General features: G+C 33.4%; 1 protein-coding gene across 2 annotated transcripts in view; it reads right to left on the bottom strand.

Moving 5' to 3' along the window:
* Positions 1–21,727, bottom strand: part of LOC105256162 (protein madd-4) — a 190,475-nt gene extending 168,748 nt beyond the window's left edge. For both annotated transcript variants that reach the window (XM_011265865.3, XM_011265867.3), the window contains exon 1: positions 21,118–21,727. In XM_011265865.3, coding sequence (XP_011264167.1) covers positions 21,118–21,171 — 54 coding nt within the window. In that variant the 5' untranslated portion in view covers positions 21,172–21,727. The remainder of the gene's footprint in view (positions 1–21,117) is intronic.
* Between the last annotated feature and the right edge of the window lie 4,915 nt (positions 21,728–26,642).

The following is a 26,642-nucleotide window of genomic DNA, read 5'->3' as shown; positions in this document are numbered from 1 at the left end:
AGATAAGTGATTATTAATTAAAGAAATTTAAGGAAAACTTTTACGATTGCAAAATTCGAAAGAGAAACATATTAAATAAATGTAATTTATGTATATATATATATATATATATATATATATATATATATATTTTTTTTTTTTTTTATTAAATTATACAACTTGCTCTCTTGTCTCTCTTTCTTTTCGTTCTCCAAGTTTCTACATCAGTCTGAAGGACTTGCGTTATCGATTCGCAGAAATCCATCCTAATAGAAATGCATAATGTATAGCTGCACAAACTAGGCGGTTTATCCTAACGAGCAAAAAAAAAAGTATCAAAATGACGTCAGTCCGTCTGCGTCCCGGTTACCGCAGCGACATCAATCAACGAATGAAATTGCATTTGCATCTTCCTACCGTAATCTTGCCTCAGACAAATTTATGGGTTAAGACAACTTATCGGACGAAGCAATTCGCAATTATGTCGCGGTGTGAACGAACGCAGTCAAATCGAGAGGTGTCATCGTCGGTTCTTTTTTATATTTAAAACAAAAAAAATCAACAATTTTAAATATCACAGATTAACGATGTTTGACATTAAACAATATGAGCAACGTAAAGAGTTGGTGACGCGATATCTGTTAATTTGCGAAAAGCATAACTTGTGTGACACTTAATTGACATGACGTGTAACTATTTTCATGACGCGGCGGAAAAAAAAAGACGCGCGATAAATAAATCCCGAGTTATATTGGCGCGGGGACGGTTCATGCGCTTTTGTTAACTGCGAAAGCGAAAAATAAAAAATGAATTTAGCCATCGTTATCGGAAACGAATACCGTGTTTCCATCGATTCAACTGTACCTGGATATTTGAAATGTGTCAGTACAAGCTTAGAGAATATTTGTGCGCGTTGCAGCAATCTATATAATTCCATACGTTATCTATCGCGTGAATACAAGATATTTTTCAATAAAATATATTTATCAAAAGAACTCGTATGTCATGACGCAAATAGTTCCTCACGGCGCGGCTTTCGTTACGTCATTCTCTATATACTGAAACTAAATACCAAAAGTTATAATGCGGGCAATATAAAATTGATCGATATAGAATACAAATTAGCATATTTATAAACTCCGAACAAGGTTTAAAGCAATTTGCGGAATTGCAACGTTTCCGTCAAAGAAGTTTGCATCGTGTTTCAACGCGCGCTCTCTCCCTACATAATTTAAGCCATCGAAGGAATTCGATGGAGTTTGTCTCGTAGTCAAATACCCTATATATTTAATCATTCGCGTGCGAACGCAAATAAGAAACGTACCCGGCTGAGGGAACGTGTTTCGTACACGTATACATCTCGGTTGTATATACCGAGTAAATATCAATAATTTAGGAGAGAACCGCAGCAGTTAATGTACCATTAAAGACGCTACGTGCGTCTGCACGCATAAGAAGACGCACTAATTCAAGACGTTGCGGAGCCTGGTCTGCGTAATTCCGTGCGCAAAATTCGCCAAGGATGGAACAACGAAACTTCGCGATCCGTTTATAATCCTCCTCGCTGAGAGGGGGGAAGGGCAACGTTCGCGCGCTTATAACAGCTGATCAATAAACCCTGTTCTTTCGTCGAGTTAACATCCCGCTCCGAGCTCGCGAATTTAAAACCGAATCTGTATGCGCGCGGATTATATCGGAGCGTGAGCGTGTACTAAAATTTAAAAAGATATCGATAATTCATATCCGCCTGGCACGGTGAAATATACATGTATCTCTGCACCGAAGTTTCTAAAAAGTATATATCATTATTTCGTACAAGTTAATTTATGATGATTCGATTGTTATATTTGATCAATCTATAAATGTTTACGCCATATATATTAACTACGAATCGTACATATTGGATTATTTAATATTATTATAGCACAAGAGATATATATTGAATGCAGTTGTATAATGTTAGAAAAGGCGGATTTATTTAAAAACATTCATAAAAGTCAAATAATAATCAGAGAATCATATTTTCGTTTGTATAATAAAAATACAAACCGTAGACTTGATTACGATAAACTTACTTTAACAAATTAAATTTCAATGATACTAGAAGTTCACATTTATATATGTCAGTTTATAGAGATATACACATACAGGAGAAATATATTTAAATATATTAATTATATATGATATATTTATATTGAAACACTTTAATTGCATTTCTGTATTATTTAATCTCAATATTCGTCGTATATCGAGCTCTCAAAGTTTGATATAAAAAATTTTATCGTATCGAGAGGGTACTTGAAGGTATTTCATTACTGACAGCTTCTTTGTTTAACTTGTTCCGATGAGATTATAAATCACTTTCCTTCGTCATCTCGTCATAGTCTACTCAATTTTCTTACGAAAATCGTGTGCGCGAGTACGAGGGAAGAACTTTGCTATAGAAAATTTACTCTCACTATTTAAGCATGCGCTACACACGGGGGAGTGCATACTTTGTTTGTATATACGTTTACATACGTACATATGTACGGAGTTTAAGCATGTGGTCACGTTTCGTGTCAGCGATTCTCTTGTCTACCGTATACATTTACGGAGATTGTAGGACATATTATTCCACAAATAAAACTATACAAGATTTGACATATGCACACACGTACATATGTGTGTGATTTTACTCGCGAAAATGTATTATAAAAATCGCGCCATTAGTTGCGTTCGAATAAAGGCAGATTTCCGATATATCGCGATTTATTATTTACGAAATTTATAAAAATTTTAAAACATATAGAATATTGATAATAATAGAAGCAAAGATAAATTTGCGACACGTTTCTCATTAGTTTTTATATATATCGTAAATACTTTATATTTCTCATATTAAAGATTTTAATAAATATTTCATATTTATTATATTACAAGACAAATTCAGTTTTAATTGGTCGATAGGTAACAAAGAGGATCGAATATGAAAAAAGATGTGAGAAGCATACAAAGTGTACAGTAACATTTAATAGCTGCGTCAATAGAAAATTTATTATTGATGAGAGAAAATCACGTGTCGCAAACTTTAATACAAGTGCTCATACATTACATTAAAGTATGTATTTTCAATCGACCTTATGAACCTACATGTGCGATTATGTAACGATTGCATAGGTATACAATGACGAAATGCAAGCCTAGAAAAAAGATGTGCCTGCCTTCATTGTATCTCTTTTGTGCAACATATGCCATTTAATTCTACCAAAAAACATTCATCAATATTTTCCGAATTATTTTTAATTTCTTGTTATTAATATACTTTAATAAATGATTTTGAAAAGACAATAAGCATAATTTTCCAAAGACAATAAAATAATAAACAAGTAATTTTATATTTTTTGAGTTTATATTTTTTTCGCAGATTTTATTATTGATAAAATTTATATAAAGATTAAATTTAAATACATATTTCTATCTCAAATATTATAGACAATTTCAAATATTGTTTAAAACTGCACAAAAAGTATTCATCGCATATGATACTATTCGTTACATATGATGAAAAATATTCATTTCATATATACGATAAGATTACTTTCACTAATTATTTTTTTAAAAACGCTATTTTCACGGTTATTGTGTGTTAATTCGTATATATTATTATTTTGCATCATCTTGCGTATTTGAATTTGTCAAATTCTCTAATTAATCGAAAATCTATTTATTGAAATTATTAGCAATTATACAATCTCATGATTGATATCGCTTTACATAATCGAATCGGTTGGAATTTCACTTCCATTGCGAGTCTCTGTGCATACATAATTTTAATTACGTCATATGCGACCCTACGGTCCATTCAATACAATTGCAATTGCATTTGTGCTCCTTTCGATAATGAAAATACATTTCAATCAAAAATTATATATATCATATATAATATGTCCAATGCCATGGTTGTCTTTTAATTAATCTCTTTTATTTAACACGTTTTAATATCTTAATATTTATCAAACAAAAAAATTTACTGGATATATCTATAGAATTTTATGTAAAATACAATTGCACATAAATAAATATTTAAATGATTAATCAAAAAAGCGTTTCTGGGAAAGAGAGGATATTGCATAAGTAAGATATTTAATATGTAATCAGAATAATATATTTTATGAAATATCATGGGGAGAATATAATCGCGAGACGAAAAATGACAAGAGAGTCGCAAAGTTGGAAGAAATTTTAGTATAAATAAGAGCTAATGCATGTTAAGGAAACATGTAAAGAAGTTTTAGTTTCTCTTGGCTATTTTGCGCTGCAAAAACAGAAACGGTCCTCTATGGGAAAATAACTGAAGAGCTTCAACGTTTTGCAAAGCGACATGGCCATGGAGCCCCATCGAAAACTTGCGCAGAGTGGCGAGTTTTCGCGCGTCAAAGAAAAAACTTTCGGCTTCGTCGATTTGTCAAACCGAAACGTATCCGATTCGTTCGCATTTCGTTCTATCACGAGCTGTCAGCTCTCATGTGAGAAATTGAATAGACGCGCTTAGTCTTGGAGACCTTCAACGACTTTCATAAAGATGATATGGGATTAAAAATATGAATGGTATGAGATTAAAAATATGTACAAAAAGCTTGAAAAAGAGAGATATGTATATGGCCTTTAGGCAAATTTATTTCGGCATACGAATAAACGAGTAAAGTAATTTTTTGAATGTCAATTAATAATGAGATTAAAAATATGGATGCAAAGAAGCTTAAAAAAAGAGATATGTACATGGCCTTCAAGCAAATTTGTTTTCAGGATACGAATAGATGAGTAAGGCAATTTTTTGAATGTCAAGTAATAACATGAATTTTTAAAAGCGAACGAGATCGATAGAGCTTTTTGTCAAAAAAAGTACTTCGTGATTTCGTAATATAAAATAAATAAACAATTCAATAAATAAGCAAGATTCTATTTTGTGTCGATAAATGTTCCATCTTTTGCTACTCGAATAGACTGGGATATGCTTTAAAGAATATCATAAAAAAAACACTGATAAAATAAGAGTTGCATACATTACTCAAGTTCAATACAATTTAATTTAAAATATTTTTTGCGAAATTGTGAAAGTTTGATACTATTATATAATTGTGCAGTAATTCGGTTAATCAATTATAAAACGTAATCTGATAAAAACAATAATTTATCTCAATATTTCTTCGTATAATAATCTTTACTTTATTCAGTCTATTCGCGTAGCAACTGAAATGTTTATCAGCATAAAACAAGGGAGAGATCTTTGAATTATTTACTTATATCACTAAGTCAAAAGTATTTTTAGACAGAAAGCTATTGATCTTGTTTGGCAACGAGTCTTTATATTCACGTTATTAATCGACATTCGGAAAACTACTTTACTCATCTATCGTACGGTGAAAATAAATTTGACCTCCAAACTCGCGTCTTACATCAAGCTAAAAGTCACTCACCAAAGTTCAATTTGTCAAAGGTACCGAGACATATCCGGATTTCGTGCTCCATACCAATTAACTTGAACAAAATGTACGAGAATCAACTCGATATATTTACAGCGTGCCTATGATTTCTCTAATAAACTCATTCATTATAAAAATCGCTTTTATAAATTCCGTTTATATATAATTTATATCATAAAGAACAGCTAGATTTAATGGCTTAACGTATTTGCTAAAGTTTCCTGCAAATTTTCTCAATTAAATTTAACTTGTGTTTGTCGTCGGTATTCATTAAGCCTAATTTTACTTCATTAAATACAATTTATATGTTCAGTAAATATTTAATTTTCCCTTAAACTCTTGATGAGATATCCCAAGTGTACGGGAAATTTATCAAATCTTGCCCTGTCCTTCCATCCATGTACACGTGTTCTACTTTGTTTAACGAAAAAAAAAAAAACACGAATTGCTAGACCGAGCTTAAGGGATATCAGAGAAATTTGTGCACCAAGTTGAGATTATATTAGTCGTGGCCGTGAAAGGAAGGGTTCGGTAAGAAGGTAATGGCGTATAGGAAATCTCTTCGCTCGCGTGGAGATTGGCCCGATCAAACGAGCGAAGCCAATCTCGTTCTTTTTCAAGACGGCCTCGGATCCCGATACATCGGACCGGCCATTTCTGTTTCGACGGATAAAAGCGCGGATATCGCTATGAATTTCTTCCTACTTGGCTTGCTCGTCACGCGATGGGAAAACCGACATGCCCGACGATCTTTTAGCACCGTTTTTAAGTCGGTATCGACGTAACGATTATTTGTTTATCGCTTTCGCCACGTCACGTTACACAGCGAAAACGTTTTCGACCCTAAGTAATTACAAGCATAATGTACTCAAGTCGAGTGGTTGACGATAGACGTGTTTTCTGTCGCTTAAACGCCGGGGATAATTAACGTACCTAACTAAGAGTAGCTGCTCGAGAGCCGTTTGTTTTGAAGCAGGCTGCGTCAACGTTACTTGGCGCTAATTTAAGTTAAATTTTTTTCCCATTCATATCAGCCCTTTCCACAATCATTAAAAGCTCACTCAGCTTTCGTCGACGTCAGCTTCTACGTTTCTTAAAGCCAGAAATAAAAAGAGCCAGAAATAAAAATCAATTAAATTTCAGCCAGCTTTCATTAATGCTCATGGCAACTTATGATAACTGTAATATAAATAATAACTTGGGAAAAAATGCCTGCTAACCTACTTAATCAAATCGCTGACGCAAAGACCTCTTAAACGATTCAATGACGCGAAGATTACATTGTTGCAGAGATTGTGAAAATAACTCAACGTCGAATTTCGTTCGCTATCTACAATGGATTATGCAAATCGACTTCTCGCCGCGTTAAATCGCGAGATTACCCGCCGGGGGTATTTTAATCGTGATAATCGCTCGCTCCTCCTAATTACTTTCTACCACTGTCTTCTGCGAAAATAGACTTCAATTTTCTGGTCATTCAAGGTGGAAGAATCATCAGGACGTTTTCACCGGCAACTAAATATCGGCATTTTCCTCCGATAATTACGCGCCTCGTGTATTAAATAGTATTCCTGGCTATTTCTCCCGAACGGCCTTCGCAAACTGCATTGATTGATCCGTTCTGGTACCTCATTACACGGTACAACGTGGACGTAAATGCAGGATATCAAGTGCGTGTGAATGGAATATAAAGTTTTTATAGAAAATTCCTGATTGAGCATTCGTTTTACGATATTAATGTGCTTTTACACAGCTCGATTCAATCTTTTATCCTCGTCCGTTCGCTCTCGAGTAATATTTTAAGAGATAACTTGTTGATATTTTTGTTTTTTCTTACATTTTCTACATCTTTTTAAAACATCAACATTTCCCTTCGTGCAAAACATGTACATCATAGATTTTTTTAACCTGAATTTCTCTCATCAATTTAGGATTTACAAATTTAGAAATTTATTTATACGGAATACGTTCTTCAACATTTCTTTTATAAAAAGAACTTTCTTTCTTTCACGAGTGTAGATTAAATTTTAAGTGAACATTGGAGTCAGACGAATTTACAGTAATATATTCAACGGAACAAGAATGCTATTCGAAATCTTAAAGATTTTACGCAACACTATTGTAAATGAACAGATGTTATTCCGAGGCATCTCTCGCGATATTTCGAGAAAAATGTTTCCTCTTGAAAATGCATTTAGCCTTCTCGTATTTCCAACGACATTATTTAACGACGGTCGGAGATAGTTTTGCGTTTCCTATTATATGACCGTGTAACAACAGATTCCACGATTCTCCGCAATATACAGCTTCTGGTTTTCGAGCGACGTGCGAAATACTGCCACAATCTGCGGTTACGAATCTTTATTGCGACAATAGAATATTTCGACACACTCAAAATAATGCTGTATACGAAAAGAGATGTGTTAAAAACTTCTCAATTGAAAAGTTCAATGCGTTTACGTATTTAGAATTCAATGCATTCCTCTTATTATTCCTAACTAATTCTATCTAATTCTTTAATGTAATATCACACATGAGAGATAAAAAAATTATCTAATTTTATTTCTTTATATATTTTGTTATATTTTATATAAAGAATGAAAAAAAGAAATTAAATTGTATCAATCCCAACAGTAATTATATATATTATTTTCAAAGAAATAAATCTGATATGAAAAATAATATATAATCGAGATAATTATATTTTTCATATTAAAACTTTATAAGAAGCAAAATCTACTCTCCAATTATCATTGTTTCCAATAATAAATTTCGATAAATTAACAGTCGAATGCGGTTCAAAATTAAATCGTATAGTCGAATAAATAATTTCTGTACGTAGGTAGTGCCTTTTAATGCTCCTTACGCCATGAAATTCTGAGGATAATTCTTAGAATTAATTCACAGGAGACCGAATCCAACAGAGATGAAAGCTTTTCGCGCACGTCATATAATCGTGTCGCGACAATAATAACCGCAGAGCGCAACCCGATGTATGCGGTTTATAAATGTAGTTGATGTACAATAAAATAATAAAAACGACTAAAATACGCTGTGCAAAATATGGTAAACATATGTATACATGTATATATAATTTTATTAATTTAATTTAAAATTCTAAATCTTGGTAAAAAATAACACTTTTTAACTTTTTACACCTTATATTTTCATCGCGGTCGGAGAAATGTGGTCCACATATTAGTCTGTGCATTTCAATTTTTGTAAAGAACTCTCTCTTGCTCTGTCGCAGGGAAAAAAACATTATTAATAACAAAGTAAATAAATGCATGCATGCGCGAGACGGACAGAACGAGAAAGGGAGAACGTTGCACGAGTCAACTCGCAGCGATATTTATAAGCCCCCGACGAGAAAGCCGCGACGAAAAAGAGAAACGCGCGTCCCAAGTAGAAAAAACAACGTACGCGTAGGCATGCCAATGAGCTGCATGTTTTCCATATAATTGCGGCGCCGCATTTTAGCGCACGATTGCACGCTACACCTGCGTATGTCGCATATATTCGTCCCACGGTACGAGAGAGAGAGAGAGAGGGAGAGAGAGAGAGAGACGTGACTGTGCGATGGCGCCCGATGGGCTTTGCCGTATTTCGTTTCTTCACCGAGGTTCACGAACTAATTGCGACCCTGGTCGTCGCACTCTCCCGTGGCGTGCGTTAATGACAGCGCGTTAAATGTCATTCCCGTCCCCGATACGTATATCGCAAGCGCAGCCGATACCGAGTTACACCGGGAGAAATGACTTTCCGATTCGATATTCGAGCGAATAAAAAGCGGAGCGGCATTTCTTTAGATTAATCTAGGAAATAACTAGTCGATAGTTTGAAAGCGAGATAATTTTGAGAATTGAAATTGTTGGGATGACGAAATAAAAAATCTCTTGTTCCCAAGAACAATATTAATTTTTCAATATTACTAACAATAATATTGAAGATTAGTCCCCCCCTCCTTAATCTTCCTTCAGAGGCTACTCTCATATGATGAAGCAATTAACGAAATACATAAATAATTGTGTGTGAACACATGTTTATATTATTAATTCAAACGAGCGTATATACCTCGCGGATACAACTTCTGGTTAAATTTGAATAGGATGAGATGGATGTTGGAAGAGAGGATTACTTATCTGTGTATTGCCCTATTATTCGTATTAATCCGAGGAATTCTCGAAATTAGGTCATGTAAGAAAAGTCGATCTTTCTTTTAATTTTCAGGACATTAAAAACGTTTAATAGATATGTATATGCATAATTTCAAAGATATAATATTTCCTTCCACTTTTCGCTTAGATTAATATCGCCAATATCTTCTCGTCGTTATGTGATTATTGAAGACATCTTTCTAAATTTACGAATCTTCAAAATTTTAATTTCACTAAAAATATATGTGAATACTTTACTTAGATAGCTAGAATAATTAATTTAATTATTTTATTTGGTGATAATCAATTTAAATTACTATCGTAATATGTATTATTTAGTCATTTTTCAAATATTTTTTCAGATATTTTTTCAAATATTGATTCATTAATTAAAATAGTTTCATTATAAATATAATTGCTATTCCTATAATTATTGTTACAAAATTATAAGTAAAATATTTTTAATAATAAATTGCAATAAATAAATAGATAACGATATCGTAAAATAATATTAATTATAATTTTCCTCGGTTGAATAGAATAAGATAGATATTCAACATGGAGGATTACCATATCGTTTCTTGAAGCATTTCGTTTTTATCAAGAATTGCTCATCAATTCGGCAAAAAATCGTTTCTCCTCGTGACGCGCGATATAAACCGTAATCGATATCTAATCTCATCATTCTCGTTACCAATCACGCGACATGAAATTCCCAATTCCGATCGTGCCGAAATCGATCATCGACGAGCAAAGAGCTGTAGAGATGTGATACATTTACATTTAAAAAAATACGAAATTTTTTTATATGCATATATTATGTAACTATATCTACATTCTATTCTAATTTAATTGAAATTAATTAAGAAAGATGATAGAAGAAGGGATGATATCTATGTTAAATATCTATTAATTCCCTATCTATTTATTCCCTATTTTTATTTAAAAATATACCACAAACTTTTTATTCTCTTTCATTTTTTGTTAAAATGTAATTTCAAGAGAGAAGTGCCATTGGATAATTATCATTAAATTTTTATTTATCTGCTATAATTTTTCTCGTGCTTTTAACCTTTTATGACGTACATAGATAATTTTATCTAATGGTTTATATAACTTTTCATGACCCTGGTAGAAATGTTCATGCAGTTCGACTGAACACTAGAACCGTTACTATCTAGTATTACTGATTTTTCTTTATATACAGAAATACTGAAGAATGCATGACACATATAGTAGATAATCTATTCTAACGGTTTAAATAATTTTTTTGTCACTGGATAATTATTAAATTATATATTTAATTGACACTATGAATATTGCAACTTCAAAATTTATTATAATATTTTTTACGCTTTTATGACGTATGTGGATAATCTTTTCTAACGGCTTATATAATTTTTTAGACACGCGAAAAATTTCCCGCAATGAACTATCCTAGAATGGAATTCCCCCGAGTATCTACTAAACGATCTAAGTGAGATGCTAGAGAGGAAGAATGCAATTGAACGAGCATCGATCGTATTGGAAGAAGCTCGTAAGAAAGAATTTATTTCCCGCGATCGATTCCTCATCGACGTTTCAGTGAATAATTGCTTTTCCAGTACGGTTGTACAACGCCATGTCAAACCAGATGATTCTCTGAATACACACTGAATATGAGAAGATTATCACGATATTGAGATGCTGCATAATAATTTTTTTTGTAAATAAACTGCAGTACATATATATCGATTCGAGTTTTAAATATAAACGTGACACGTTTCGTGATTGAGATATTCACCTAAGAGGATTCTACAATGAAAGTTAGCTTTAGCATCATTTAACTGCTTCGGTTGCAGGAAAATCTTTATTCATTCTTGATTATGCAATATCATGCAGTGATATCATGCATGCGCTGATACGATAAGCCATATCTTTGGCAAAAATTTATTTCTCTCAGCACGATTCAATCTAATCTAAATATGATTTATGTAAAGCTATTAAAGTCAGAAAAAGATCGAAACTCTTTTGGCGTATTCATCCTTAACATTTACAGAACTCACATGATTGTATAGATTTGTGTAAAAGATAACGTGTCTGATCGTAAATGTCAGAAAATGAAATGCAACTTACAAAATTCGCATGCAATTTCTTGGCAAAGGAATGTTCTATTGATTAGTAAGAATATTTCAAGACGATTTAAAATATCTCTTTGCTGCTATTGAAACTCTTGTGAAGGAGAAAAATATAATACTATTAATTTAAATTTTATAAAAAGGAAAGAAAAAAAAAAATATATATATACAATGCAAATGTAAAATTATTTTAGAATAACTAAATGACTGAGAAGCATAAAGCTAATAAATTTATCGAACATATTGAAATTTCAGAAAACATACGTTGTTTAATTTTTCGATTAAAATTATATGACGTAATTTTAGAGCTACATTAAAAAAATAAAAATTTAAATTAGTTTATTTTTCACTGTTTATTTCTGTACGAATAAAACAGTCAATTCTTTCTGTTGATTAAAATCCGAACTACCTTATTCATTTCACGCAACATTACAAATAATTTTCATAGCAGCCGCTTTATATACTTTTCCATTTAAATATTTGGCATCTTTATCGACAACATGTTGTAAAAATCGAAACAACCGACGTATTACGTGTTTTTTCGTATTTTATATCGAAGATACATTTTCGTATATCCGAAAGAATAATCAACAATACACGATTTATACTTTAGAGTCTCCTCGGTATATATATCAGGTGCCAAATTATCGCCGACAAAAAAGCCTATGGGACTCAAGATTTCTATGATATCGATCCATTATCCGTCTGAAAATAATAAAAAGTACCTGGCTCGACTTTATCCCAATTAAAGATTGGACATATACGCAAAATCTTCAATTGTCAAATATGTCATTCATCGATATATCGATTTGAAAAAAATTCATAAAATAAGGCAGTCATTAAATCATATCTTGTTGCTATTTAATTTGTCCCTTAAATAGACTAATGTCTCGATCGCATTAGCCAGTTTCCACAGACACCCATTATCAGCCATTTACATAATTATCATTCCAGATTAAAAATGAATCGCGACTTCGACAACAAGCGGAGCGGATATAACTGTGTAAAAATCGTCTACGATCATAAAGACGCGCGAAAAGTATTCGCGATACGTGAACGTACATACGTAACAGAATAGTAAAACGCGAAACTAACGGCGCCATCAAACAAAGTACACTTGTCTTTACGTTCGTCGCAGCTCGCGTGGCCGCATTTACATATCCATATCCGGGCCGACACGCGAAGAAATCGAGATACTCGTCGCCGTTCTTGAGGAATTTACGAGAGGCGGACGATATTTGACATCCCGAGTGGTCGTCAACGATATCGTGACGCCATCGCCACCTCGTCCGGACGCGTATATAACGCTTGTGCATGCCATAATCTTCTCGAATTCCCGATCGCATTCCGGCCAAGCGGCGACAGCATGCGCATCGACTGTTATCGGTTTTGATTGGCGGGGGGGTGGAGGCGGAGGTGCACGGGGGAATCCGTAAAACCTGAGAGCGGTCGTTACCGAGATAAGCACGGGCGCTTCCACTCTTAAACGTTCCGAACCGCGCGTGGTCACGCCGCCATAATCCTTTTAGGCCGGCCACATAGCCCTTAGGTTCTTAAAACATTTTCTGTACAGTACAGAGAGAGGAGAGCGGGGAGGGGGAGGGTCTTAACGGCTTACTACTCCGAGCGGCAATCTGTAAAGTGCCCCGCGAACGCCGCCGGAACCGGGCGCCTCTCTTAACCCATTAACCGGGCCGCTCGATACCGCGATCGAGCGAAGACTGATCGGTCGAAACGGGCCGGTCAGTGCCACGAAGGCAGAGGGACAGAGAGAGGACGATTCTGATAATGAGTGCATCTTTTATGCGCAAATGCGTTCGAGTCCAATAACCTCCGATTCGTACCTAAACACGCTCCATTCGAGACATTTCGGGCTATTCAGATTCGATGCGGAACGAAATTAGAGGCAATGTCTATCGACGGGGTGTTTCATTGTTTTCATTGCGATGCTTTCATGATACTGCAAACGATAGCTTGATATAATTTTGCAAGTATTATATTTGTAAGAATAAGACTTTGAGATTTTGATAAAGGATAAAAGATAAGCGACATTTTGATAACGACAAAAGAAATAAATTTGAAAAAGGAATTTTTTCAGCTTAGCTTCTGCATCAGGGATGATAAAAATTTTTTAAAATCCTATTATTTGAATTATGAAAGAATTCGCAAGAGTTATGTAAGACGCGAATGTAGAACTCTTAATGTCGTTATCATTAAATATTTCTAGAGAGAGACTTAAAACTGAGTAACTTTAAACGGGCAGAATGTTAAAAGAGGAACTTAATAAAGTAAAATTTTGTCGTGCCTTTAATAAAAATTATTAAAATTTGATAATTTGATTAAACTGTAAATACGGTAAATTTAATGAGATAGAAAATGTGTAAATATACAACGTCGTTCTATGCAACACGATCTTTAGATATTCCAGTTTCAATTATTCTCACATTAGCGAAGTTGTCTGGTACGATGGCCGTAAGTAATTATCCGCGCAAATTATGTTCAAGTTACGTAATGATTTAATCAAAAGGTTCGATCGGCCAAGGGATGCAGCCACGATACATTTGGGATCGAATGCGCACAGCTAGCCCGGGTAATCCGGTGAGACTTTCGGAAATTCTCACAGACATTACCGAACTCTCATACCGATCGCTCGTGTATCCATGCAATGTTACCTTATGCTTGTAAGAGAGCCAGGACCTGCATACAGTAAGCTCGCTTGAATTTCCCACGGGGAAACCGAGCTTACTGTCTTTTAAGAACAAGTTAGGCTTTTATCGTCGTACTTCGACCAATAATGCTGCAACTATTGCTATGAGAAGGAGTTCGATAATAATCTGAGAAAATATAAATGTATCATATATTGTTGGCCGAATAGATTAATATTTCCAATAGCGACTAAAAATTGAAAAATGAACACATTTAGAAACAAGTATCTAAATTTACGTTCTATATGAGATTTATAAAGTTACAATAATTAATTTTAGAATTATAATTATTGATTTTTAAAATAGAATAAAATAGAATAGAAGATATAAAATAGAATAAAATAATACAGATAAAATAGAACAAAAGAGAGACAGATGAATAATGAAGTCTTTATTGATGCAAATGTCAATTTTATGACGCTTATACAATACATTCAAAACTTGTCATATTTTGACATAACTCAATTTCTCAAGTTTGTCTATGGCAAAAATATTTAATACTATATAATAATTTAATAATAATAATTTATTATATGGTTACATATTCAAAAACGAAATACGCGATAATTAATACGATTATTCTATATAAATATTATTATGTGACATTTAATTATACATACAAAACTAAAATATTATATAAATATAAATTTATTCAATTAATAATTTACATAATTTGTATATTTAAACGTTACGATTTCAACGCGATCGAATTGTAAATTTATAGAAATGTACAATAAAGTTTGATAGCCAACGTATTAACTTTTCGAAACGGTAAAGTCTAAGCGAACTGTTGCTCCTGAGACAACTGGATCGAGAGACAGAGTTTAAATGTAATATTACATCCCCCATGAGACTACGTATCATTTACCAATTGGCAACTAAAATTATAAAGCAATGTCGTCTATGGTACCGTCAGGCGTCAGGTTGTTAGCGTACAGCTTTAATTCGCCGCTTGTTAGGCAATCACCACGAGACGCATTGAAATTGCCCCCTACAGAGAATCGATTGAGGGAGAGTCGTCCGGTAACAAATCCTTTAGAGATAACCCTCGCGATGACCGATACCCGAACGAAACTGCGCAAACATGGCGTGCACGTTCTACAACAAGCTATCTCAAAATCCACGAATCAGCACGTACCGCGCACCATCTCGTTTACGGCCGTGGACAAACTTCCTCGAGCACGCGTTAGATAGTTTACTTTTTTACTATCCGATGCGCGACATCGCATTTCCATCGAACGAGATCCCGAGGAATATTAAAGTTTTATACGGAGATATAGATGCAAACAGTTTGCTCCGTTATCCGCATTGTCCCATTCGAACAGACGTCACTCTATTTATTTCGTTAGATAGTTTAATTGTATTATACGCCATGTGCAATTTATAGCTCGATTTTCACGCTTGACGTGACGCAAAAAGAGATGTATTTTTATAAAAAGATGCTTTATATATATATTCATCTTGTGTTAGATTCGAACTTTATTCATATTCTTTTTCTTTTTGTGATATAAATTTATCGCATCTTTTAATAAGAAGCAAAACTTTAAGTTTATAAATAAATGAGAATGATAAATTTTCTCACACATTTCTTATATTTGAAGATTATTAAACTCTATATTTGAATATTCTATATTTGAAGATTATATATATTTAGGTAATTATATAGATAGATTAGGTAATTATATAGATATGTAGACATATTTAGATTATAGCTAGATATATATTTTGGTCATTTTAAATCGGTTGTCTTTTAAGAATTGGCACCTGATGTATTTATTCTGTATGTAATATTAATTTATAATGAAAGAACTTGTTTGAAAATTCATACTCTTTTAAAACAATACATAAAATCTATCAAGACAGAATTATATATATGGCATCTTTTATTTTATTATTCTAAGAAGAATATTATTTAGCTTTCGAATTCGTTAACATATGAGTATCTATAAAATGTAAAAACACATATAAATGATTCCTAATATACATACACATATATGTATGTATGTTATATTAAAAATATTTCTAACTGTAAAGAGACAGTGGAAAAAATGAAATAAGAGTACAATGCGAGAGAAAGAAAGAAATGTGAATGACTGCATCAGATAAATAAATGTGAAAACACGAAAAGAACATTTATAAGCATACAATGAAAAAGAGAATGAGTGTACGTGTTAAAGAAAATGAAATAAAATGCGTGAAAAAAATGGCAATTAAACAAAACGCGTATGCTTGAGAAAACTATCAAAATACATTAATCTACCTTCGCTTTTTCAATCTTATCCAAAATTCTCTCTCTCTCTCTCTCTCTCTCTTCTTATATATATATATATATATATATATATATATATATATATATCCTCTCTTTCTCTGCAATAAAAATAAACGTATTCCAAATCGCGTAGAAGCGGCAAGATGGATTTAATCTCACGTCGATCGAAATCCAAGATAAATCCTTAAAGCGATAAAGAGCAATATTAACGAGGTGAAAAGGAATGCCTTCCCGCGTTCAGCCCCTAATAAGAGCCTAAAAGCGTTTCGCTCCGGCCACGCACACCCCCGTCTGAATCCGAGCCACCTCGAAACTCAATCACGCGACGCGCAGACGCGGCTAACGATTTCCCGGGCGCTTTGTAACGCGAAACACACAGAGGTCCATATCGTAGCAAAGTATTTATCTTGAAAGCGCCAGCACGCTTGACCGCCGCTAATATCCCACTAATCCACTTTGCACAATCTTCCTTCGTACATAATTCCAGGTATACTCCGCCCATAGATCATAAACACTTCCGTGCGGCCCGCTCATTCCCCATGCTTGACCGCGCCGTTTGCGGTCTCGTTCGGGGAGGGACCGTTTAAAACGTGCCATTATAATCGACCTTCGCGTTGCACGCTTCGAGGAGCGCAAGGGACGACCATAGCGTTAACATTTGCATGCGTGAGACTTTTCAAATGGGAAATGTCACGAAAGAATTTAAAATAATCTCGTTCCGTAATAACGATGTCGTGTGACACGTGCATGCGTGCCTGTGGATAATGCGCGTAAGAAATTTATAGTATTATAGTATTAATTGTCTCTCTCTCTCTCTCTTCCTCTTTCTATTTTTTTCAAAATATTTAAAAAATTATATTCGATCTCTTTTAAAAATAAGATTGATTTCGTGAAAAATTCTCGATTAAATTCAATAATTTTTATCATTCTTTTTCTTTGCTAATCAACGTAAATTAAAAAGCAATTGTCTTATAGCTGAAATGTACGTGCATATAACAAAAATTATATTTCCACTTATGATTATTTTTTTCATAAGTCAATTTACACTCGTCGATGCATTTTTCCTCTACCTCCATGACTTCATTTTTTTTGACCTTTTTAGTCGGCAAAAATACGCGTGTTTTTTTTTTCAGGTCACGCGCCTTCTTGTCAACAAGATGTAATCGACCAAATGTATAAAGTTCGCGATATTGATGTGCTGTCGGAACTTTATAAAAATCCATTTTTTCATGAGCTTGTGCAAGATCTTGTGGAAGAATACGTACCAGGCTTTTAATTAACAATTTTGTTAAAATAATTTGCATATTTTACGTCAAATTTTTATCCGATTATAAAAAATGAATACTTTCTGGATTATTTTTTATCTATTTAATACAAGCTTTATAAAATGACGTGCGTGGTTCAGAAAATGAAAGAAGAAAATACAGATCATCATTTAAAATAATTAAATAATATTTTCACAATTTATTTATTTATTTCTGGAAATTTTTCCTCTAATAGAATGAAATTCATAAAAGAATATCACTATTAATTGCATTATTATACCGTACAATATCAATCATTTTACAAAAATTTGTTTTGCTATATCTGTTCCGTTGAATAGCGAACAAATTTGAAAAGCATTTTGCACGAATAAGTAAATGAGCTTTATTTTAAACTCGTTGGAAATGTATCGCAAGAGCGTGCATTACATTCATCGCTTCTCTCCCTTATATAATGTACCGTCTCCCTTGGAATCGCGAATTCTACATAGAACTAACACGAGTTTCCACATGCAGAAATATTAAAGTTCTAAACCTGCACCGACGGCGTAGTTCGCTAATTGCGAGATGTATATCTCGGCGCCTTGGAAATTACTATTGTTAAAAATCGTATTCCATCGAGAAATTACTCGAAATATTACGCAAAACATTCCTGTATGAAATGTTTCTGTAAGAAATCTTGTAAAAACCGACGATTGTTAAAAGATTTTAAAATTACTCTAAAATTGTTAATACAATAAAATTATCAGCTATTACACGAAATAAAAAATTAGCTTATGAAAATCGATTTAAAAAAACAGCATATGATTTACTTTATAAAAAGCTTTATAAATTTAATCAACAAATTAAAGAGGGAGAAGGTGAAATACTCTAGAAATATTTTTCTCTCTTTCTAATCATTCTGCTTCTTCAAGTATACCAAAAATCATTATGATAATCACTATCTTTGTTGTTATATTAGAACACCCACATATTTGCTATCTTTTCTCAACACTTTCGTTCTACGAAGATTTGTGAACAGTCGGCTTGTACTGATTCCACCAGCATTGTTTGCGAACATTGACCATGTCTTTTGTGGATTCTTAGCAGGTACACAGCCAGAAAGGCGAGCAAAAACATCGAGAGATGGGCCGCGACAAGTCTTAAGCGACAAGGACCGACAATGGGCTCGGAACCAGAGAGCTCCGAGGGTGGTCGCATATTATCGACAGGTAATAAAGTACACCCTCTTGAGGCATGTCGCCCAATCGTTTTTCTATCTCTCTCGACAGGTGAGAAAAGGCGATCCTAGCGACAAGAGGAGCACAGCAGGACAGCGATCCGTATTGTATCTCCAAGATTACGTTTCCCTTTTTTCCCTGAATAGTTTACCCGAAGTACATCTTGAAACATGGTGGAAAATTGTGTGTAAGATAGAGAAAGATCCTCGTAAAGATATAGAAGACGCGGGAAAAGTATTCAGGAATTACAGGACGTTCATGAACTCCTTCAAAAAGTACAGACAAGAACTTGCTCCTTTTTTCGTGAGAAATAAAAACGGAGCAACGAAAAATAAAAACAGCGCGCAAAGCACTCTTTACGCGATTTATCAAGTCTTCTACTGATTGGAGACATCGTTATATTTTTCGTAACAATATGTCGAACATGTCGAAGCGCAAGACTCTTTTGTGTAGTCCTTAATATTTCGTATCAAAAATGCCCCGTGAAAAAATTCGTCACGTTTGATGTAAAATGATTGCATACGTACATTGATAATTAATAATACGTACGATGGGAACAACATACATTTATCGAAAGTCGAAGAATGGAAAATAAAAAAGTTGTCTCCAAAACATTTGACAAGCTTCAAAGATAAATCCAAGTGAACCAACAATAGATGCATCGCACAGCTCGATAAATCCTTCTCTCTGAAACTCACGAACGCCAAAAATACGACCGAGTATATGGCCGTTGCTTTCCTTGCTTTAGTTCTGCGCTCTCTTGAGTTCTTTCGAGACGTTGCTGAAGAAGCGCGGAAGCTCCTCGTTTGTATTGTATGCAGCACAGCTCGCTCGTAAGTTTCGACAAAGTTTTCGCTATATCAAACAAGGATGCCCCCAAAATTCGCGAAACACGGTGAAAAAGTCGTCTTTTGTTGTGGCGATGGATTTTATCTATTGATAGTAGGCCTTAATACTTTTCGTTCTCGTTAAAAATGCATTCGAAATAGCCGAGTTTCTGCCGTTAAATACGTCACAACTTGCACATATATTAATATTCTAACTGTTAATATTATTAATATTCATATCATATTATGATTGCCATTTCCTGTATGTAATCAAAAGATATTAATTTGAATTATGCAGACATTAATGTGGGCATTAATAACAACGCAGTTTACAAACAATTTAATAAAAATAATGTATTTTTTCAATGTTGTATATTTTATTAATAGAAACGCGGTGGAATTCTTATTTAAAGGTATTCTTTTAAATAGATTAATTTCTTTTTTTTTCTAAATTCATCCTCAATGTGCTAATCTCCAAATATCTTATCTCGTCAATGAATAGGGCCGCATATGAATGTGATGATATCTTAAGGAAATACATGCAAAATTTATGGATCTGACAAAATTAGCCGTGACCAATGTAACATTACGTATATATCTCGGCGCGTTCCAAAAAGCCTGGAAACCGACATTGGTCGGCTCGCGTGCACCGACTGACCTCGTTCTCCTTCAACCCCCGAACCGAGAGAGGGAGAATCACGTGGGCACATCGTGAATTTTACTGTTCTTGAACCGTACAGGACGAAGATGGGGCGCGCAAACGAAAGGATGACGCGATGACTCCCTAACCTCTGGAAACCGCATTCAAAAGTTCGGCCACTCAAAGGGAAATGAGAAAGATGCGGCGGCCATTGGCAGATTAAAGTGATGCTCGTGGCCTTTGATCTTCCATGCGAAACAGCAAGCCGGGACGAGCATAAAATGAGCCCGAATCCCAGGACAGGTCCAACCTCTCTCTCGTCGACTGCCAAACGATGGCGATCGGGAAAAGGCAAGAAGAAAATGAAAAACAAAGAATAAGTTGAAGAAAATCAAGGGAGAAAAAGGAATTTTCATCACGAATGAAACGTGAAATGCGGGTGTATCTGGTAATGCAACGAAAATATCGATACTCACGAAAACGAAGTAAGATTTCTTCATGGTCCTTGTCGTCAATCTCGGCGAAGACATTCGTCGGCGATGGATCTTACTTTTTCACTCGTTAACCGACCGTACGCAGCTCCCTGCGCTCACCTGCGCAGCTCTTGTCAGAGATCGTCAAATTTCCACCACGTGCGACTCTCACCCCTTGACGAAGGGCGCATCGAGGAATCTGTCGGGCGCCAATCGCAAGGCAGACCAATTCCTTTCTTGTATCTTGCTTTCACTTATACGAATACGTATCTGTCAACACTTCACCCTCCTTCCCACCGCGCTACACACATAACAAATATCGCGCGAGACACGTGTCGCGGTTTAACGCGGATTAACGCGGACGAGGATCAGCCGGTCGACTTTGAACCCCTAATCGAGGAAATTTGAATCGAGCGATCGAGAGATCGTCGAGAGCGATCTCGCGGAATTTTGCGAAATTCGCGTTTTTCGCGGTCGCTGTGGAAAGTGGAGAAGGGAAAGAGAGCACCCGATCACACAGCAGGGTGTCTACGATCACACGTGTGTGCGTGTCCCTGGCGTTACCGGACTGCGATGTCGTCGGGCCGAGATGCGCGACGCGAGTGTCGGCCTTAACGTCTCGAAAGCGCTTGACGTTGGCGCCCGTATGGCGCAAGGTGGGGGATGCGGAGGGGAGAGACTATCGTCCACCCCTCCCGTTCCCGTCCTCCCTCGCTCCTCGTCCACCCACGCCACCCCCGTGGAGAACGCCGCACTCGACTCCCACGGTGCTCCGCATCCCACCGCGCTCGCCCCTTGTGCACCCATCGACCCCGCGGCCACCCACTTCACGTCGGGGCGAGAGTGGAATAAAGTGCCGCCCGGAGGGATGGTGGAACCGAGCGACGACGCACGAAGGCCGAGAGGGGAGGCACACGAGGGGGTGAAAGACGTAGACGTCGGTAGGAGGGAGAGCATAATCCGCAAAGTTGCAACGATCAAACAAGCGTCGAATTTGTTTTTCCCTTTCCCCCTCTTTTTTTTTAGCGCGGCGCTTTGAGTGATTTGTATTTTATTTTTTCTTCAAAGAGGAAAAAAAAGAGTCAATGATTGTTTACGGTATTTTGAGAATGTGAAGAACGCTTTCCGCGACTGCGATGTATTTTGCACATCGTGTTTTCCGCTCTGCGGAAATCGCAGGGAGAGGCAATTTGTCATTCGACGTGTAATTTGGTTTACGTCTCGTTACGTATCGTGACTTATATGAATTGTGCTTCATTCATGAGCTTGTATCTAACCAACTGTTGGAAATATAATTGACAAAATCTGAGATTTGCAGCTGACATTTGACATTTAGAAAAAAAAATAAGTATATGAGATAATATGGTCAGCAAAATTCTACATTTTTTAAATAAAATCCATACTAGCGGTAAAAAATGATATTTTCCATTAAAAAAACTGGTAAAAATTGATATTTTCCATTAAAAATATTAAAATAAAGAGAAAACATTTTTATTGATATTCGTCAATTGAGTGTTTTTCTAATTTAAGCTTTATTAAAAACAAAATCCGTTTTATCTAAAATAAAAAATAAAAATAAAATAGATTAGGAATGTAAATTAGGACATAAAATAAATAAATTAGTCTTTTGTTAGAAGATGCTGAACGGTAATATGAATTAAATTTGTATTGATAAAAATTGTTAATTCTGTTATTATATTTTTCTCATTAAATTAAAAATTAATATAAAATTTAATAGCATTTATATCTTCAAAGTTTTTATTTAAAAAATGTCACATATTAATCTAAATTAAAAAAGACTTTATTATTATATTGATTTCATTTTTTTTAATTATAGTAGAGTAATATGATTTATTAATTAAAGCAAAAATATTGCATAAAGTTATATAAATATATTTTAGTGTTACAATTTATAGTTTTTGTCATTTTATTCTATTAAAAAAAAGCCAAAACCAGAATAATATCCAGGATAATAAAAACCGAAACCATTTTCCATAGTTTTTTCCATTTATTTTTGCTTTTTTAGCCAACCTTGTGAAATAGCTAACATATTTTGTGTCACAAAATTAGACATTGACTACGTTTACATATTATTCTTAATCAGCTTTAATGACATTCTCGCGCACGTAATTCTAAGATTGATCAATTATAGTTTTTCAGAGAAATAACTGTGATTGACAACTACAGATGTTATTAAATCCGAATAAGGATGACGTGTAACCATAGTCATTAATTTTATGGTTTGTTTTTGTTACATTTGTTTTAAATTTGATGTGCATATCAATATAATATGCAATTGAAAATTATGTAAAAAATGTTTATAAAAAATTACTAGTAAAACCCGATTAAATTCCGTATCTTTATGTTTCTAATAAATTCAATCCTGTTTTATTATATCGATAAATTTTATATAAGATTCCAATAAATCTTAAAGATATCTGTCACATACATTCCGTTTTATGCACTTGTAATTAATAGAAAGGCCTTTTATGCCATTTCCCTTTAGAAAAATAAAACAACAAAGCGCGTAACGATATTTCAAGTTTACCTCAATATTCGAACAATGTTATGAATATTATATGTTGTTAATATGCAAAATGGCCGAAATGTGAAAATTTGGAATATTATGACGTTAGAAAGCTTGCCGTACGAGTTCGCGAAATCACCCTGCGGTCAGTGCGGTTAAACCCCAAGTCCACTTTATGTACGCGTGCACATTTCAGGACCAGCAGAATAGGAGGGTTAACTTATCTCGAGGATTGTTTTTGGCAGTTATGTACGACTATATGTACACATCTTTTTTTCATATAATTAATTATTATTAAATAAAATTCTCTAATACTTATATATACAGAGAAAGAAGAGAAATAAACGTGTTATAATTTCAGATAAAAACGAAAGAAAAAATAAATTTTACTTCAGCTTTATCTGTACTTTTGCTCATCAATTAAATTGGAACATCACCTTTCACACAAAAAATCAGGATTATTCATATTTCATATTCTTAATTTAATTGATTTGTATAATTTATATCATTTGCCTTTTAAACTTCTTGATCAAACATATTAATAATGTTTTATATAAGCACATAATATATGCAAAAGAGAAAAAAAATATTAGCAATGTAAACGTTGGTAATTTAATAAGGTTGGACTTCTCTTCACTTTAATAAAGTGTTCATGGCAAAAAATATCTTACAAATAATGTGGAATTTTATTTTATAAATGTGCATAAATATATTCTAAGTCTCTCAAGAAACGTATCGCTTCTTTTCTTTTGAAACATAAAGCTATACACGTAATTTTATCCATTATGCAAATAAATAAAAACAGAACGGAACAGAGAATTAATATAAAATATCTTGGAATTTGATTTATCTTGGAATTTGATTCTTGGGATTTAACAAATATTTTAAATATTTTTCACTTCTCATTTCAATAAAAAATTGCAGTAAAAATAAACGAATTATATTAACTAACTGTAAAATAGTATTATTCAATTTGCGTGAATTTCGTATATATTTCACATCGAAATTCAGTCATTTAATTTATTTTTGTACACAGTTTTTTAATTGCATAAAATGTTTACTCAGCAAAATAAAATAATTTTGTAATTTTAAGTGTGTGCAAATATTACATGTTAATATTTTTGTAATTTTGTAATTTTAAGTGTGTGCAAATATTATATGTTAATATTTTTATGTTGAATAATGTATTTTATGATTAATTTTAATAAATAAAACAGTAATAATATAAAAACTTTATACAAGCATAAGTAATCGTTATAAGTTTTCATTCAAGCATCTGCTAAGAATAGCATTATCAATTATTCCTTCCATTCAATACATGATGTTTCTGATAATGATAAAACTATAATGCTTATCATAAATATACAATAAATTTCTTCATTTCCAGAAAGAATTGTATCTTACTTGACTGCGCAAATAATTTCAGAATTAATGATTTATCGCAAAATATAAATATAGCTGATTATCGTATTAAGGCAAAAAGCACAGTGAAATAAATATGATACTTTAAAGCATATACAGGTTTCCGATTTTCGAAGAGGATTTTGTCCTCAGTTTGATAACGAATGGATTTGTGTCACGCGCGGCCGGGATTTATCGATGCTGAAAATTCACCACCGCACTAGAACCAACGACAATTATCCGAAAAGTTGCCAACACGACAAAAATGGTCGACACAAGGGATTGTTATCGCATTGCGTGCTGCGTACTGGATGTTTGATGAACGTTAATCGAAATATTGAATCAGATGTGTGCGCCCAGCCTGAAGCGCACATACATTTGACTAGTACATCCCACATGCAATGATCGGCAACGATACCTCTACAATAGACACATATTCTAAAACCTAATAGCCGACAAATATACAAAAATAAGCAATCGAATACAATCGATTAAAAGCTTGCGACTTTAAAATTATATAAGATTGATGAAAATTATATAGGATGAAATTATTAGGATAAAGAATTAATCTTTCTAAATTAAATTAAAAGCTTGTTGAAATATTTTCTTTCATTTTTGCGTTTATCTCAGTTGTTAGAGATAATATAAAGGTTAAATCTTTTAAACTATCAAGGTTTTGAAAATAATAAATAAAAAAAGGAAAAATGAGCTAAAATGCTTCTGTAAATTTGTTTGAGTATATATTTTTTTATTTGAAAAAAGAAAAATGAATTAAAAATATTTCCATAAAAATAGAAGATAATACAAATTCTAAATATATTTAAATACAAATTAAATCTGGCTGCATTTCAAATCAAAGATGTATTTTGTTTTCATATATAATTGAAAAAGCGTAATCTATTATTACATATGTACTTTTTACAAGTAGTTTTAAAATAGATTTTTTATTGCAATATTGATAATAGAATAGTTTGAAAGAAGATTTTTTGCGATTCATAATCATTTCAATTTGGAAAAATAAAACTTGATTTACGAAGCTGATAAAAAAATATTATGTTATTACGCAAAAGATTTAATAATTTTATCTCGAAATATATACATAATGTAATGCATTACTTTCTATTATTAAAAATTTTGCTTCGGGAGCACATGTTGTAAATTCGTAAAATCATATATCCGTTGTATTTTATAGATAAAATTTTATAGATAAGTAATCTAATTACATCTGAATTGCTAGTGAGATGTGTTAAATCAGTTTAAGAACATTGAGACATTTTTCATCTATCAGAAAATAATTAATAAAGTATTCGGAAGTACATTCGGAATATTTTTAAATAATAATCACTTTTGCCTGTTACTAATGTTAATAATTTTTCCCTGAGACTTGGTATCGGGAAAAGTATTATGATAAATCTATTTCCGTTTTTCATTATCGGATAAAAAACATTTTATTGTATTAACATTTTATAGACTCATTTAGAGTCACACACACAATTTATAAGCAGAGAACCCGATAATTTATTTTTATAAAAAAATAGTTAAATTGCAAAAATAACAAAAATATTTAATACATAATTTAATTGATATATAATCAGAATTT

The sequence above is a fragment of the Camponotus floridanus genome, unplaced genomic scaffold (assembly GCF_003227725.1).
Source record: "Camponotus floridanus strain SB8 unplaced genomic scaffold, Cflo_v7.5 scaffold87, whole genome shotgun sequence".
NCBI classification, from domain to species: Eukaryota; Metazoa; Arthropoda; class Insecta; order Hymenoptera; family Formicidae; genus Camponotus; species Camponotus floridanus.
The sequence above is the reverse complement of the archived record's forward strand: the minus strand, read 5'-3'. Positions and strand labels throughout refer to the sequence as shown.